The following is an 18,278-nucleotide window of genomic DNA, read 5'->3' on the forward strand; positions in this document are numbered from 1 at the left end:
AATACGTTTGACTATCTACATCTAGTTTAAGCTGCTGATAAGCTGAAGATAAATCTATTTTAGAGAATTTTTCTCCGTTTTGTAGGCTGGCAAATATTTCTTCAATTTTCGGTAACGGTGTCGGTCTACCTCCAAGAAAGGATTTACAGTTATTTTATAATCCCCACAAATTCTTATTTTTCCCATTAGCCTTAATAATTGGTACAATGGGAGTCCCCCATTCACTGGTATCTACTGGTGAAATAACGTTCTCTTTGTTCTAGTCTAGTCAGCTCGGCTTCTACTTTTTCTTTAAGTGTAAAAGGTAACGTCCTAGGTTTAAAGTATTTTGGTACTACATTTTCTTTTAACTTTAAATTTAACTGGTGCACCCTTGAAACATCCCAACTTATCCGTAAATACATTTGGAAACTCATTGTACAGTAATTCTACTTGTTTGTTGTTGTTGACAACAGACGGATTGACAGATGTTTGTTTGTTTACCTCTACAGGTGTGTTGTGGCTTCCCACTGACAGGCGTGCATGCGTCTGCCGCGCTGCCGCCTGCAGTTGGCACAACCCCCACCATGCTCGTGCGATCGGCTGACTGTACATTGTTTTACATTACTAGGCACTCTAAACTGTTAAATCTAATGCTTGCATCCAATCACGCCCTAACAAAGGATTAGCCCCATTAGCTACGATGTATAAAGCTAATTGTTTCTCTTTACCTTTATGTTGTACATTGACCATAACCTTACCTAAAGGCCTGATCTTTTCATGTGTATATGAACTTAATACTAAGCTAGTTGGATACATGTTTATATTTTCCTAACTTAGTCTTACAATCTTTTTCTGACATAACTGAAACACAAGCTCCACTATCGACTTCAAATACAATTTCCCTTACTTTCCACTAATAACTGTACCGTTATTGGCTCAATTTATTAATCTTAGTTTCTATTTTCTTTAAAACCGTAAAATAGATTGGAAACGTCATACACATCGTCATTGTCTTTATGTTTCCAGTGATTATCTGAACCGGACTCTGCTGATTCTTTACTTTCCTCTACATAGTGCTGCCTACCTTTATAAACATATTGCTTTTTATTGCTGTAAAAACTGTTTCCCTTTAGCTGAAAGCTCCTTAGACCTATTTGTAAAAACATTTTGGTTTGTTCTCATTAGGTTTGTTAACATAATTTTTCGATCTACAAACTCTTTCAAGGTGTCCCTTCTTTTTACAATGATTACACGTGTACTCACGAAACCGACATTGCGATGCTGTGTGTGATCCTCGCTTGCCGCAACAATAGCAGGTGATGTCTCCCAGCGCCTTCCCGCCGTCCGATGACCGTCTCGCTGCGATGCTCGCCGCCTGTGTCCTTTTCGTATCGACCCGCTGCTCTGCATCCGGTGAATACGTCCTCCTGCAGTTGTCATCTGGGCCGCCCCCTTCTCAAGCAAATTCCATTGCAGTAGCTAGTTGCACGGCTTTTTCATAAGTGAGGTTCTCCTCCCCGAGAAGTCTTTTCTGTATCTGTTGGTCTCGCAGACCCGCGACTAATCTGTCCCTTAAGTAGTCTGGCAATTTATCACCAAATTCACAATACTTAGATAACTGTTTTAAATGCACAATATAATCGCTAACCCGTTTCATGATCCAATTGATTCCGCCTACTAAATTTAAATCTTTCCGTGATAAAAGAAGGCTTGGGATGCAGATGATTCGCTATAGTGTCCACAATTTCCTTGTACGACTTGTCAGACGGTTTGTCTGGTGTAATTAAGTCTTTCAGTAAACGTATAGGTCCTTACACCCATAACTGTCAACAAAGTGCTTAGTTTCTTTTGAATTATCGATATCATTACAATCAATAAAAAACTCAAATCTCTCTATATAAGACTGCCACGATTCTTCCGCACTATCAAAATAACCCATAGACCCGATAGTTGCCATTTTGTTTTCTTGTACACTCCGTAATAACTGTTTAAAATGTCCCCGGTAAAAAATAATCGTCTAACGGCATTAATTGCAACGATTAAAATCAGCTTGTGCGCTGCTTACACCAAGAATAGTTTATATCGATCGGCGTACCTTACTACTCCCGACCGTTGGAATGTCCGGAATGTCCTTGCACATTCGCGGTTATTTGCACGTGTTCATTACGCTTGTTGCCCTTGCCGCACTAAATCACTGTAATTCACTGTTGCAGTTGTTTTCCTCGTCGCCACTGTAATGTATGCGGGTCGACACTGTACTCTCTATGGGTCGGGAAGAATAATTAAACTACACATTTAGAGTAACATTGCTCTAGGACCCGCTCGTAAAGGAACGGACGGGACGCGGAGGTTACATGACGGTGTCTGGTGGTGGACTCCGGGTGGACTGCTGGCTGGCCAGCTTGGACCGTTGGTTGTAGGGTAGTGGCGTGATGTTACGTCACAGGAGAGCAGCCTATGAGCATTCTTTATTCTTTTAGACCACATCGGTATGTTACACATCGCCTGACAATACATACTGCCAACATCACTGGTGCAGACATTAAATATCACTATGGATACCTACCAACTTAGTACTTCTCACACTAAATACACTACAGTTAACCGTCGATTTTCTCGGACCTTTGCGTCAACTTTATCAACAAGTTCGTCAGTCACTATGCTGGGTCTTCCACTTCGCTCTTCGTCATGAACATTTGTTCGGCCATTTTTAAACTTAATGACCCATTGTCGCACTCCACCTTCAGTGATAATGTTCCCAAAAACTTCACACAACTGCCGATAGATTTCTTTACGCTTACAGTTTTTGGCAGTCAAAAACCTAATTACTGCACGCACCTCACAGTTGGCGGGATTTTCAATTGCGGCAGACATTTCAAACAGGCACTGTGACTAGGTGCGTTACAACACGAACTTCCCGCTAGCACGGCTGGATAGCCACTGAGCGGTGGGACGTCCTGACACCAAGATGGCCGTGCTAGTCCCTCCCCTAGTGGCCACAGCGCAAAACGTAATCAACTTTCTGAATAGCCCTCATAGTATTAAATTTATTTTATTTTACGTTTTTTAGATTAGGATAAAAGCAGTTTTTATTTAACATTAAAATTTGCCAAGTAAGTAATAATGGACAATAGTCCAAATGTTCTGTTAACCTGTTTTGTACCTACTCTATCATGACGTATTACAAATTTGTTGCAAATATTATATTTTTTGGAAAACAAAGACTTCTTACTAATTCAATACATTTCTAATCAGTATTTATTATTTTTAATATTGACATAAAATTATCCTGTAGCTAAGTGCTTAGTGTTGCAGTTTATTGCCTCAAGGATCCAAGTCTCAGTATGGGTGTAGCAGTCTCTGGCGCTAACAAATAATCATCCAAGCTGTTAGCAAATTATGTTAGCCTGAAATAATGTGTTGAACTAATGTGACTAATTTATGTGGTTCTGCAGTTCCAGACTACAGCTTCAGATCATCCACAAAAATGAAATATATATATATATATATATATTTCATATAATCATACCAGAGTGTTGTGACAAGGATAAGTCAGGAATCACAACCAACATGTTGTGTAGGGTACAGTTTACTTTCTATTATTATATATGTATGTATGTGTGTATGTATATATATATATATATATATATATATATATATATATATATATATATAATAATATAAAGTAGCCTGTACCCTACACAACATGGTGGTTGTGATTCCTGACCTTATGCTTGTCACAACACTCTGGTATGATTTGTTTATTTTAGCCTATACTGTAGTTACATGTTAGTTTAGTTATGCACCTGAGGGAGAGATCAGATTGCAGATCTCCAAACATAGTGTTACTGATATTTTTGTATCATTGAACAATGGCAAATGTCCAGAAAAATCCTATTTTTAAAAATTGAGTTGTACATAAATGTATCAAATACATGATTACTTATAGAGAAATGCGGTGACAACTTAGGAAAATCAATTCTTGCTCCCCTTATATACAGGTAATGTGTAGGGTACAGGCTAATTTCTATTATTATATATGTATAGTTTATTTTTTGTGGATGATCTGAAGCTGTAGCTTGGAACCTCAAAACCACATTACTTTATTACATTAGTTTAACACATTATTTCTGAGTAACACTCGCTAACAACTTGGTTGTTAGCGTCTCCTACACAATTCTTCCCACGCCAAAAACAAACTTCAACCAAAAAATTTCAAATTAGTTTTCTAACATGTAATCAGTCTAATGACAAATCCCAAGATATATTCATACTAATTACCGTTTTCTTGACAGAGTTACTGTCGCTTGACAAGAAGTTGTTAGCAATGAACTCAGCTTTGCACAAGTAATCAGCCGTCTTCTCCTTTACCAGCTTTCGCCGATCACTATCTGTGTCATCTATTCAAATAAATATGTTTAATTTCAGTTATTAAAGATGTTAAAATTTATGTATTCAGTAAAAACAACACATATGGGTAGTTTGAAAATAAACAACATATGCATTTAACTGTTAGCGAACCAAAAACGATAAAAGTCATGCATTAAATAGCGTAAAGAGCCAAGGATGTTTATGAACGCGCAATTAGAAATTATTATTTATAAACAAGTAATTCGCTCATTGTCTGCTAAAGAGCCAATAAACACTAAGCCTATCACATGCAACCCTGTAGCAGTCATGTTTAAGAATGGTTGTTTCCATATTCGTGTTTTCATTCTGAAGTTAGTCATATTGTCTTTTGTTGGAACATTTTAAATGAAATTTTCTTTATTTCACTTTTTGTAAAGGGATTTTGCTGTTATTTTTTTTAGTTTAGAATGTAAATATTGAGTTGTAAGTAAATAGATGTCTTATTGTTAAACGTATGGTTTTATATTTTTTCAATTCATTTTAATATTAAAAATTTTTTAATTAACGCTACAGATCTGGAATATAATTTTCTTTCTGAAAATGTGGCACTGTAGAGAAGTTATGAACAATTAAAAAGGCTCGCTAATAGTTAAAAATTCATACTTGTTTTACTTATCAGCAGCACTACCAAATAGCTAAATAGTTATATACCTTTTAGAAAAAAAGTATTAATAATAATAATTTTTTTTATGATCAGATACAAAAGATTTACAGAAACCAACCTATAGTTACATGAAAGAGAACATACTCTGTACACCACTGAGAAGCTGTGCAATAGCTGCCTTGTAACAATTGAAGGCTGTCTGGTAGTCTCCCTCTCGCTCCTTCTCTTCTGCAGTAGTCACCACCTTCTGAGCTTCTGTCCAATATCTGGATACTTCCGCCTCTGTCACAGTGTTATTGTTAAATCAGACAACATACTCTGTACACCACTGAGAAGCTGTGCAATAGCTGCCTTGTAACAATTGAAGGCTGTCTGGTAGTCCCCCTCTCACTCCTTTTCCTATGCAGTAGTCACCACCTTCTGCCTTTGTCACACTGTTAGTTATATACCAGCCAATTTTTTAAAATTAGCTAGTGCTGGAGGATTGCAAAACACTTAGTCATGGCAGACCTGTATGTAATAACCTATGTCTTAGTCACAGTGCTTCCCAAAGTTTGTGGCATGGCTCCCTAGGGCATCTCGAAGCCCTGTCAGAGGAGCTGTGGTTGAGCGACAGTGTTTAAAAAAAATATAATTTCGTGTGAAATAATAAAAAATATACATTTATCATTGCCTCCATGCTAGACTGGATTTATAATGTCATATAGTATTATTTATCTATCATTAATATGCCTTCAGCTCCTGAAATTATTTAAAATTACTTTTATATAAAACAATTAAGTATAAACAAAAAGCCTGCTAAGTCAACGCATGAATAGCGTTATGGTGAGACTTGAAGGCGCACTGACCACTATTTCTTGGAACATGTTGCCTTGGTGCTACACATTACTCCACCCAGACAAGCCAATAAGCATGACATTGACTGGCAAAAATGAGTTGTAAAATGTAATTTACTGATAGTGGCAATTCAATAACAGGTCGAAAAGGGGGCTTCAAGCTCCATTCCAGTGAAAGCGACCATTGCGATTTGGAACTTTGGAAACATGCTCCATAGAGAAGCATTAGCCGCTGAATAACTCATTAAGGACTTGCACAATATACTTAAAATTGTTATTGGCGCAATCAACTATATTACAAAAAACACTCCTAAAAAGTAAGATTGTTTTGAACAAATTTAAAGGACATGAGATCTGACCGCTCATGTTTTATTCTACAGTTTTTCTTGTTGGTTGTGTCTTGGTAATCCCCTCTCTAACGTGTTTGAGCTGAGACATGAAATAAATGCTTACCAGAAGGATAAAAACAATGTCATGATGATAAATCTATTGATAAAACGTTTCTGTCAAAGATAGCTTTTCTTATTGAATTGTTTGGAAAGTTGAACATATTAAGTAAGTAATTGTAAGAAAAGAACACAAATATATTAAACCTGTCAGACAAATTAAAGGTTTTAAAAAGAAACTCGATTTGCGGAAGGCTATCATGAATAAAGTTGAATACGCTACATTTTCTGACTTGAAACAGTTTATGGAAAGATATTTCCAAACTGAGTGTATTTTGATGATTATCTATCTCCCTATCAATAATGTTAGCTCTTAAATGTGGGTAAGAAATGCATCTAAATGTTGAATAGAGTGAACAACTGGTTGAATTCCAGAAAGATACTTTGATAAATACTGGATTAAAAATGAATTATTTGCTAGAGTTTTGATGTAACGTCGAAAAAGTGAACCCGCAAATTGCCAGGAAAGCGTTGGTTGTGTTCATACCCTTTGCTACTTCTTACCTTTATGAGATGGTTTTCTCAGCTTTGGCAGTCATTAAATCAAAATACATACCAAACTTCAAAACTTAAAAAGCAGTGTGTATTGCAGTTTCAAACATCAGACCAGATTTTGATGTACTAATTAAAGGAAAAATTTCTCATTCTTCGCATAGACATGTAGCAAATATGTCCGACTGGCTTGTGTGAAACTATACGAATATGAATATTACGAATTGTGATGAATTTGAGTAGATATAATCTGATTAGCTAAACTGTAATATTTATGAAGCAATCGTTGAATTATTACAACAATATTTATAATATTAAACGCTTTGTAATTTACTTACTTTACTTTACTTAAATATAATAATAGTGCTCTTCTTTAAAAATCAGAAATAGTGAATAGTTTACATAATTTATTAAAAACATGGGTTTTACTTGATATTTTTATGATGGCTAATATACAATAGGCATATAGGCAAATATTTTACAAATATTATTATTATTATTATTATTTTTTAGGCGATTTGAATTTTAAAGTCACAATACTTTATTGTTATTCTTCATCAAATCGATTAAGATGAGCCGCAGGGAGGGAGGGGGGCATCGCGGAAAGTAGTGCAGACCTAAAGGGAGCCATGGGTTCAAAAAGTTTGGGAAACAAATTTATAGAATTTTAGAATGTAACCTTGCAATTTTGCAACTCGATGTTCAGCGAGTTAAGATTACAAATACTGAAGTTTAACTACAGCTTAAGCATTTAAACATTTTCTAAATAAACTATTTCAGTGTTGCTTGTTCTAATCTAAACTGTTATGGACTAATGTCTCAGGAACATATCAATAAAGTTTAAAATATAATACTGTGTGTCCAAAAAAGATCAACACCCTATTATGAACATGTTTATACTGTTACACACAAACAAATAAAATAATTTTCTTTATGTTATGTTCAGAGGTGTTAAGCAGGTTGGTTTCCTATTACATTTAAAAATAATCTAACATGTCAAAATGTTACAAATTTCTTATATTTATATATTTTCTGTAATTACTGAAAGGTTAGTGGGGGTAAATTTTTTGTTATACTCATAGTTCCATGTATATAAAGCCAGTAGTAAACACAGAGTTTAGTACACAGTATTAATTGCCTACACATGAGTGAAAGTTATTTTATTAGTGATATAGGCTCAGTAATCAAGAGGCACCTACCAAGAGTAGTCACCTTTGATCTAATTTTTTGAAAATTCTACACTCTTGCATCTTGTCGTAATGTAGCAGAGCATCTTTCTGTTAAGTCAAAGAGTATTTAGGTTCTTCCTCAGTTAGCCAAAAAATACTCTTTTTAACGGTAATTTCCCAGTAGACAATTAGCTGAGCGACTTTGTCAAGTTCAAAACAAAGTTGCAAGTTTTTGTATTTATAGAAATTATATACAAGTATTTTTTTCTTGTAAAAAAAAGAAATGCACTTGCCTTTCTGACGTGCGTCATTTGTATCAGAAGTGATGCTAATAAAACGATTCTTGAATGATTGGATCTGTCGAGAAAAAAGGCTCTCTACGGAGGCCAAACTGCTGAGAGTGGTCTGTGACTGTGAGGGTTGCAGCTGTCGACTGTTCCATGTATCCTCTTCCACTGACGGGCTCTCACAGCGGTCTGGCTCTGTATCCTATTAACACAAGGATAATAGTTTTTTTTTCAAAATTCATTGTCTATAGCCACAGAACTATATAATGAACTAAAAATACGGTACTATGTCTTGTCAAAACAGTTCCAAATGTAGTAGGTGTTCACTAAATATTTCTGAACCAAAGTTCCATCATCAGGTGGTTAAAAACGTGTTAGTGCTCTACATGGTGCTTTCAAAGTTTAAAAATAGCACATACATACAACAAAAATATAAATATGGACAAAAAGGTAAGCCTACCGAACACACATGATCATGGCCCCGGACGGACAGTAGACAGACTTCACTCCTTACTGGTGTGTTCTACCGGAATGGTACAAAAATAGTCCGTTCTCAACCAGTAAATAAATAGCTTATCATTAGCTGCTAAACCAATAGATAAGAACGCAATTAAGCTATAGTATACAGTGTTCATACTTTTTCTACCAAGTGTTGCAGTGTCCTATGTTGGCAAACACACCTTACATTAGTACTGTAACATTTGATACTCAATGTGTTATATGTCAAAACTACAAAAGATATAGTATATCAAGTTGACACTTCTACTACATAGCACTGCAAGTGTCTAGTGCATGTATATGCACCAAACATTGCTAATTTAACCTTTCAATGCAAACATATTAAAATGAGAATAAGAAAAAACAGCAATAAAAACTAAATTGGAACATTTTTAACCTACTATTTTTAGCGTACTAGCTGGATTAAAACAGTAGAGAAAAGAACAATAAAAAGAGCATAATAATAATACTCTTCAAACAACTGAATTCTACATGTGAGATAAGCGGACTTGCTCAAAAAGCAACTGCATCTTTGTTAATCATTTTATTCTATTTAACAGTTCCCTTGAAAAAAAAACAAGTGAAGTCCAAACATAACAAAAACTCTGAAACAGACTTTACAAGAAGTCATTGTAATTGATGAAAAGACAATGTGGAAAACTACTCAACAGAACCAAGTTAATGCTTCTTTTAGGACAAGTCAGGGTTACAAAAACAGAGTAACTGACATCCGCTACAGCTGTACCATCCATGTTGTGTACAACAGAATGATAATCTGGATAAAATTGGGAACAGAGACATAAAAACCAGTCCGACAATTTAATTTAATTTAATGTATATATACAAATTTATCTTCTTTTGTCATGATAAACTGACTCATATAAAAGACAGTTGAATTGACAATAAATAATTCCATTCTAGGTTCTCCACATTTTCTTATGCAGCACTATAATGGAAAGACAATATTGAAGAGTAACTACCAGAACAGGAGAACTAATGGCAGAATCAGTGTCAGTGGTGAAACTTGTGTGATCATCGTCCGAACTGCCATGACCAGGTACTGGAACTTGTCTAAAATAAACATACAAAATGTAAGATTTTAGTTTTTGTTGACTATATTGCAATTAAATTTTAAAAATTAAACATTTTATTCTACTAACTGTAAATTAAAAAAATTAAATATTTATTTAGACTATGTCCTATTTACATACATAAAAAAAATGCAAGATAACCAACAATCTGTTTCATAAAAGTTAAAATAAATATCAGAAATTAACCCTTTGATTGGCAGTGGTAAAAAGTGCTCAATCACAGGCATTTTTAGACAGAACACAACCATTTTTTATTATTAATAAAACATTGCTTATTGTCTTTTAAGCATAGTCATATGTGCACTTTCATTACAGATAAAATAACAATGATTAAATTATCAGTTCCCAATTTGTATTTTTATTAAATATAAGAAAAAAAACAAAAGCAGAAAATGTTGATTATTGGAAATAATAGGAGCTGAACACATTTCAGATATCCAATGTTTTGATCTTACACAAGTTATTTTAATACGAAGAACTGCCAGGAAATTATTCTAGGTAGACTAAATATTATGACATTACTGAATTATTTTCTAATATGTACAGAACAAAAGACAGTAAATAAATTATAATTAGTACAAATTATAAACATGACTGTAGCTCTCATAAATGTTTACTACTTTATGGATTATATTTTATTCTGCTGCAATATAAATGCCACCAAACAGTGCAGCGGCACGAAGTGGAGTAGTGGACTGTGTTTCACCACTATCTCTTATTAAAATAATGTTTTGGAGGATAAAAAAATTCCCCCTGCCTTTTCAAAGGAGATAGAAGGGGTAACTTTAAATTGTATGACTTTAATTAAACTTTATTGTCATTGTATATTGGAGGTGTGAATAAATACTCACCCAGTGTCAGGGTCTGCTCTCGCAGAGGGAAGAGGGAGGGGGGAGGCAGATCGTTTCACAGCTGTATTACTGACTGTCCCATCCTCACTATCCACAGTGTACCCTGTCTACAACACAAAGCCCTGTTTAGCTGTTGTTTCATAACACCAGTAACCATCCACCATTAGTCTTTTGTATAATTGTTCAACAAACATAAGTAAAGTACTATTGAAAGTATTAAGCTCGATAATAAGAACATTGCTTGATTTGAGGTATTCATACTTCGCAGACTTCGAGAGGTTACTGTTTTATTACCACTATTTTAGAAATCAATCACTGTATAAGAATATGCATATAGAATTTTGTGTTATGTAGCCAATAATTTGTAATCAATATTTAACCAAATTGATCTCTGGACAATAGATTAGACTAAAATATTGTATGACTAAACAACTAAAATATTGCTGTAGCCTACACAAAACAGTAATACATAAATATTTTAATCAAGAGATAGATAGTAATGGCTGGAACATGTACGTACTCCACATATTCGCAGCTTGTTCCTAAATAGCTTATCAGTTCAGAATTAACTGAAATTATCTTAAATTATTTTGACTAAGTAACCATTAAAGAACTTTGTAGACAAAACAAGAAACACGTGTTCAAATTGTGTTTTTTCCAGTAGTTTTATTTCACTTAATAATGACAATATTCAATAATCTTCTGTCAGCTAATTATAGTTATGGTGGCATGAGTAAAAAAGTGGTGAGACTGCTAACTGGAGCACATTTGTTGTTTTTTTACATTTGTGACTTGGATTTTTCTTTGTACAAAAAAATATCAGGCAGTGCGATATGATGTCTCAAAAACTGTGATATCTTGTAAAAATAACAGTTCGAGACAGTGAAATTGATTACTGGATGGACAATGTTTCTTTGTTGGCTGATGGTAATAAATCATGTTTGCATACACAAATCAACTACATTATATTAAAATATAATTAATTATAGGCTTATTATGCATTTTATTATGAGCTTCTTAGAGAAAAAAATATGACTATCTGACCAAAATTAGCTAAACTTTGAAGCTTTACTATTCTTATATTAGCTACTACAGGTGTTTTATTATAATAGCGTTGTAAAAACAATTCCTAAAAACAGCATTGTACTAACTAAGTTTTTGAAAAGAACTATTACTAGTCAATTAAATACCTCAAAAAATTTTACAAAAACGTCAGATGTAAACAAAGGAGGATGCTGTGCCACAAATTCTAGAAGTTTTAAGGCAGCTTGTCGACGTTCTTCAACCACATCAGATTCAAATCTGAAAAATACTTTACTGTAGCCCTAATATTAGGAAATTCCAAATAAGAAATAAGGATACAATATAGTAATATTGATGTATTACAGAAGATAAGTGGCTGTCCCTTAATTAATCAACACTAAAATCTGACTTTTCATAACCTCCCGTTATAACATGAACACTAAATCCCCTCAAAAATTATGTAATGCTGCCACCAACAACCCCTCTTCCAATTTATATTATTGAACAATTTTTAATATAATATTAAAATACAACAGTAAACTCCAAAGTAAAATGTGATTTATTAACACAAAACTAGCATTCCACAACAATGTACAACATCGTTATGAACTGATGTTTCTTCTCATGATGTGCATTTTTGTAATTACAAATCATTGATTGAAACAGATTTTCTCTGTCTACTTTTTATAAATTGTAACAAGATCTAAATGCATCCACAGCGTAGCAAGAAAATCAATGTTACATTCAACTAGAACGCACAGTACACTGTTAAGCACGACTCTTTCTATATTGTACCTTGGCGGACTGCTGAGTTATTCTTTTTTATCAACTTGCCCATTTGGATTTATGATAAAGACAATATTTACCCTCAATGTTACCTTCTAGTGTATCGCTACCAAATATTAGAGATGCAGTGTGTGGTGTGTATACCAAAATTGGTCACTGTTGAACTCAGGTGTCAAATGTGTTAATATGTGATATAGAAAATAATCATTAATTATGTCACATTTTTATTTTGTCTGCAATATTTGTATACTTAAAAATGTGTATAATATTACCCCCTGAGCTTTATGGATATAAGTTAAAGATAAAAGAATATTAATAAACTAATAATAAATCAGTAATGAATCATGCAAACATTAGTTCACACTTATTATAATGGAAAGATCTAATATGAGTATTCTAATTCTGGTTTTCAATGAATGCACTAACCAAAATTAATCATCCAAAAGGTTCCAGCACAGTTTTTTAATACAAAATATTTATGATACACTATATATACTTAAACATACCTGCTGAAAAACTTAGCTTTAACAAAAGCTGGGAATTCATCGTCAAGATGTAGCTTCTTATGGCATACTTTCAGCTCCTTATACAACTTCTTAAAATCATTGTATCTTTTCCAAATCACTATTTTTGTAATGGCTTCAGGATACTTTTTTGGATAGACCTAAAAGAATAAGAAGTTTGGTAACACCTACACTGCTGGTCTGTATAAAGTAACATTAAACAGATGCACTCAGCCTCTATGCTGTAAGGCCTCTGCTGCTGTCAACATGTTAAACTAATGTACAATTACAGTATAGCTATAATACATGTAGTTAGCATCTTGTTTGGGTTGTGATTTGTATACTTGAGTCCTGTGATGAAAGAGAATAAAGAAATTATTATTATTAAAATTAGAGTAAGATTTATCAAACGCACTCAGTCTCTGCACTGTAGGACGTATGCACATGAACGTAGTGAACATGTTTAACTAATGTCAGCTATAATACATGTAGTTAAGACTTCCACTGCTGATCTATATATTGTAAAATTCTACAGATGCACTCAAGCTCTGCGTTACAAGACGTCCATCGCAGTCGATGTGTTAAATAAAGAGTATGATTTTTTTGGAAAGACCAATTATATTATTATATCGCTTAATTAAATTTACACCAATCATCATCATCATCGTCAGACGTTTCCGTTCTCACGGGTCGTCGTACACAGCCTCCTCCACTTTAGTCTATCCTTCCAGGTCTCCTCTTCATCCACCTGTATTTTCGGTAGTCCCCTTCTCTCTATGTCTTTCCACACTTGGTCCTCCCATCTTCCTCTCGGTCTTCCTCTTGGTCTTCTTCCTCCTTCCTCCTTCTCCAGTGCTATTCTAGGCATTCTATTATCTCCCATCCTCTTCACATGCCCCATCCACTGTATTCTTCTTCCTTCCATTGTCTCTTGCAGTGAAACTACCTTCAATCTTTCTCTGGTTATTTCGTTCCTTATTCTATCTCTTCTTGTAGTCTTCTCTATCCCTCTTAAAAATCTCATTTCTGCAGCTTGCAATCTGCTTAAATCATTTTTAGTCCACGTCCACGTCTCTGCTCCATATAATAAAATTGGTTAGAAATAAGATTTATACATCAATACTTTTGATTCTTTCCCAATGTTCCAACTCCACACAATCTTCTTCACCATATTGAAAAACTTTCCACTCTTCCATATTCTGTTTCCTATCTCTTCTCTTATTGTGCCCCTATCTGTTATGATACTTCCTAAATAACAGAATTCCTTCACCTTTTCAAGTCTTTTTCCTTCAACTAACACGTCTTTGTTATTTCCATCCCTTCTCTCTACTTTCATTACTTTACATTTTTGTATGTTCATCTCTAAACCATATTTCTTCGCCACTTTTGCCCATTTGTTTAACTCTCGTTCTAACTCTTCTTCCCTATTTTCCCATATCATTATGTCATCCGCATATGCTATTGTCTTAAGTTCTTCTGCTCCTCTGTTTCCTTGTACTTCTAGAATAATTTCATCCATTATAATATTGAAAAGGAAAGGTGACAATATGCTTCCCTGCCTTACTCCTCTCTCTGTTTTAAAAGTTTCTGTATATTTTTCTTCAATTCTCACCCTGTTTTTACATATGCCGTACAGGTTCTTTATTCTTTCTACTATTCCCTCACGCAATCCTCTCTTTCTCATACTCTCCCATATCCTTTCTCTCAGTACCTTATCATATGCCTTCTGTAGGTCTATAAACGCTACCATTGTATCTTTTCCGTATTCCCACCTCTTTTCTAACACTTGTCTCATCACAAAAATTTACACCAATATCTACTATAATACATAACGTTCACCCGTGTATAATAATGACTTAGGTGAGAAGGTTTACTTTTCACTAAGTTTTCTGCACCACTTGCCAAAACTTGAATTGTGCACTTGGTTTCATAGCTGAACTGGGAATACATACAATATTTTATGTTACAAATATTTTTATAAATATTCTCTGTATTTCTAAAACTAATAAGTAGGTAATTCAAGATACCCAACTGTGGTTATGTAATACTCTTCAACTTGGTCTATATAATTTTAAGTTAACAATGCAAAATAAAGCTTAACTCTTTGATAGTCAAATTGAAGTAATATTTATTAGTCTATGTATTTCTAAAACATATAATATTTTAGAAATCCTGTGAAAAACGACAAATTATTAACAGAAAGAGAAAAGACAAGAATGACAGTGTAGAAATACAGAGAAACATAGACACAGGACTGAAGAAATACTTCGACATTGTAGAAGATTGGTAAACTGCGGAACATGGAAGCCAGGGGTCAAGAGAAAGGAAAGTATAATCTACAGTACCTTTTTTTCAGATAAGAGATACTATAGTTAGAAAAGACAAGAAAATATAAAAAACAGAAAGAAAAAGAGCACAAAGATTGTTTGTGGCACAGCTCATCATACTGAACTGCATAAATACAAGCTACAATATGTTTGGAGATTGATAATGAGTCAGTTTCTGACAATAGGCTACTATGATTCCATTCCATCATACTCACAAGACTTTCTTTAAAGACTCAAGACGAATCTAACATTAAAAGCGATTCATCAAGCAAGATTTTCTCATCCTTTGCATTACATTTCAATTTATATTTCTGATCAGCCCCTCTAGAATTTTATATTTTACTAATAGGTACTATCTCGAGGGATGTTTTTCTTTAATTCACATCAGGTATCCACGCTGATGGCCGGAGGCACTCGTCTCATTTCGATAACAAGTAATTAATTTGTTGCTCGAAATTAAGAAAAACATTGTTCATTTTCATCAAAATTCTGCTCATTTCAGTATTATTTTTCATTTACGTTTGCAAAGATGGCGACCCATCCGATGACGTCATCACGAGGTTGAATCATGGTTGAAACAAAAGGTCACGTGACGCTCGACGTCGATGTACAATATGGAAATATTACTCCGCGCGTGAAAATTTGTTCTATTTTTTTATGTTCTAGAACTTCGTTATTTCTCATTTCCACCCCATCAAACCTTATATTTATTTTGTGCTATAGGACGATTCCAATAAGTTAACAACACAAAACTCGTATTTTGCCGCTCCGGCCGTTTATATGATAATTACCTAGTAACTTTTCGTCACTACTCAAAGTCAATACTCCCAACCTGGTTTTGAATGGAGCGTAATCTGAGCGACTACACGTTACCAAATTCTAAAGTTAAGCATAACATTAAAAATCTACTTTTAATTTTAAAATTATATTGGTCATTTGAAATGAAAAATGCATTTATCACACATTAAGGAAGCTCAAAAATTACTGTTTGTTTACAATTATTAACATTTTTACAAGTCAGAATTCCAACATTTAGGCCTAGTACCAGACTGGCAGTTTACATGTAGGCTAAATTGCAAATGTCTGGAAACCTGAGTGTTAGCAGTGAAAAGCTAACTTGAATATAAACTGTAACTACTTAAACAGTACAAAATTTTACTTACCAGTGACGTTATTTTGTACAGAGTAAATCCTTTATTATGTTTAAACGGATCTGATACTGAGAACCTTCTAATCCAATTGCCTTCTTTGATGCAAGACATATTTGTAAGTCTATTAATTTAAAACTATCCCATCAGTCTAGTCCCTCAGCTGGCATCTAGATAGAGAAATTCAAAGTGGACCAAGATGAATCAATAGAAAAATGTATAGTAGGCCTACAAATTCAATTTCAAATGCTTTAAATGTTATTAGTTGTAAGGTAAGATTTTTTAATGGGAATTTGTAATTAACCTTCATGTTTATTGGTAACTTAACTACACTGACATTTATTGTAGAAAAAAGACATGTAAGCCTTTTTAATAAAATTATTCTCTAGATAAAATGATCAACTTTTACTTTATGTGAAGATTTTACCACTTAAATAATGTTATGGAGCAGGCTAGGTTATATGAAGCCCACAATTTGTTCAATATGGAATTTCATATATTCCATACATGTGGTAAACTAGTACAGTATAGTAATGAAATTATTCTAATGAATTCGATTACAGTGAACAAATCCTAGTTATTAGGCAAATTATGAACCTCACATAAGTTGGCGTTATGAATGTATGAATTTCATCTGTTAATACCAAATAACCAATTAATATGTATGGAACTAGAGTCAAGAACGGCCTTTTATTTATTTGAATAGTTACTGTTTGATTTACTGACTATGTAGTATTTATTTCATCCTATTTAGTGTATATTATCATGACACTCAATAAATTAATACTGTATGTAACTCTAACAGCTGATTTAATTAGTATGCTTCATTTTTACAATGTTACCACATCAAAACATAACAAACACATAGTACAATACAAACTACATTTTTTAATTTACAAACACAAGCAGACGATTTTTCTATTTTTTTTCTGGTGGAGTTGAGAGACATTTCAGGAGCAAATGTAGAAGAAAAATAAGAATCTCATTTTACTTGTCCATGATGACATATCAAACATGGAAAAAGTTTCTTTATTTATTTATCTTCCTATAAAGCTTGTCCTTGCTAACCTTGTTATGTTTTACAATTTTAGCATATAACAATTCTTGAAAATTCCCTTATATTTAATTATTTGACAGTAAAACTTGAAAAAGGTCAAATTATAGTACCCATAATGGGTATGTTTTATCGTCTTTTAAAGCAATTTCGTGAAGCTTCCTAAGATTGACAGCCATTTTTAATACACAATGTTACATATCGTTCATTCAGAAGAAAAGTGTCACAACTCAAAATTTTTTTTAAATGGGTTTTATTGGTTTAATAGTCTTGAAATAAGTTATTCTTTTCACTGCAAAAACGTCACAACTCAAACTCTGCCTTGCTCCCACTAGAGTGCACTAGTGTCACTTTTCTTGTAGAACATTCTAGGTTATGTTTTTTCTAGCAAAACTGACACATTTCAGTTGTGACTTGACTGTCTAGGAGTGAAGTGCTATAATTTCTCTGCAAAAGTGACACTTTTTGAGTTGTGCCTGTTTGGTTGTAATATTTTGTAAGTACAATGTTTATATTGTTTACTAGAATAATGACAGATTTTGAGTTGTGTCACTTTTCCTTGAATATAGCTTTGACTTTCAATTTTGTTTGTCATCCACAAGTCCAAATTTTGAGATGTGTCACTTTTCCTTGAAAATCATTGTACTTTTTTCATTTTGTTATACCTCCACAGTGGCAGACTTTGAGATGTGTCATTACAACTCTGAACTTTTGCAAGAAACTAAATCACAATGTTATACCAACAGTGCAATATTTTGAGTTGGTGACACT

At 33.6% G+C, this 18,278-nt stretch overlaps 1 protein-coding gene across 4 annotated transcripts in view; it reads right to left on the reverse strand.

Moving 5' to 3' along the window:
- The window catches only part of LOC124375230 (ribosomal protein S6 kinase delta-1), a 56,442-nt gene extending 39,107 nt beyond the window's left edge, over positions 1-17,335 (reverse strand). The window contains exons 1-9 of one of the 4 annotated variants that reach the window (XM_046833366.1): positions 17,180-17,334; positions 16,469-16,623; positions 12,982-13,139; positions 11,857-11,968; positions 10,667-10,773; positions 9,705-9,795; positions 8,233-8,428; positions 5,141-5,278; positions 4,264-4,382 (exon numbers count right to left, since the gene is read on the reverse strand). In XM_046833366.1, coding sequence (XP_046689322.1) covers positions 4,264-4,382; positions 5,141-5,278; positions 8,233-8,428; positions 9,705-9,795; positions 10,667-10,773; positions 11,857-11,968; positions 12,982-13,139; positions 16,469-16,567 — 1,020 coding nt within the window. In that variant the 5' untranslated portion in view covers positions 16,568-16,623; positions 17,180-17,334. Of the gene's footprint in view, positions 1-4,263; positions 4,383-5,140; positions 5,279-8,232; positions 8,429-9,704; positions 9,796-10,666; positions 10,774-11,856; positions 11,969-12,981; positions 13,140-16,468 lie in introns of all 4 variants that reach the window. The other 3 variants (XM_046833367.1, XM_046833368.1, XM_046833369.1) reach the window with 3 other exon arrangements.
- Positions 17,336-18,278: the final 943 nt, after the last annotated feature.

This window comes from Homalodisca vitripennis, chromosome 1 (genome assembly GCF_021130785.1).
Source record: "Homalodisca vitripennis isolate AUS2020 chromosome 1, UT_GWSS_2.1, whole genome shotgun sequence".
Lineage (NCBI taxonomy): Eukaryota > Metazoa > Arthropoda > Insecta > Hemiptera > Cicadellidae > Homalodisca > Homalodisca vitripennis.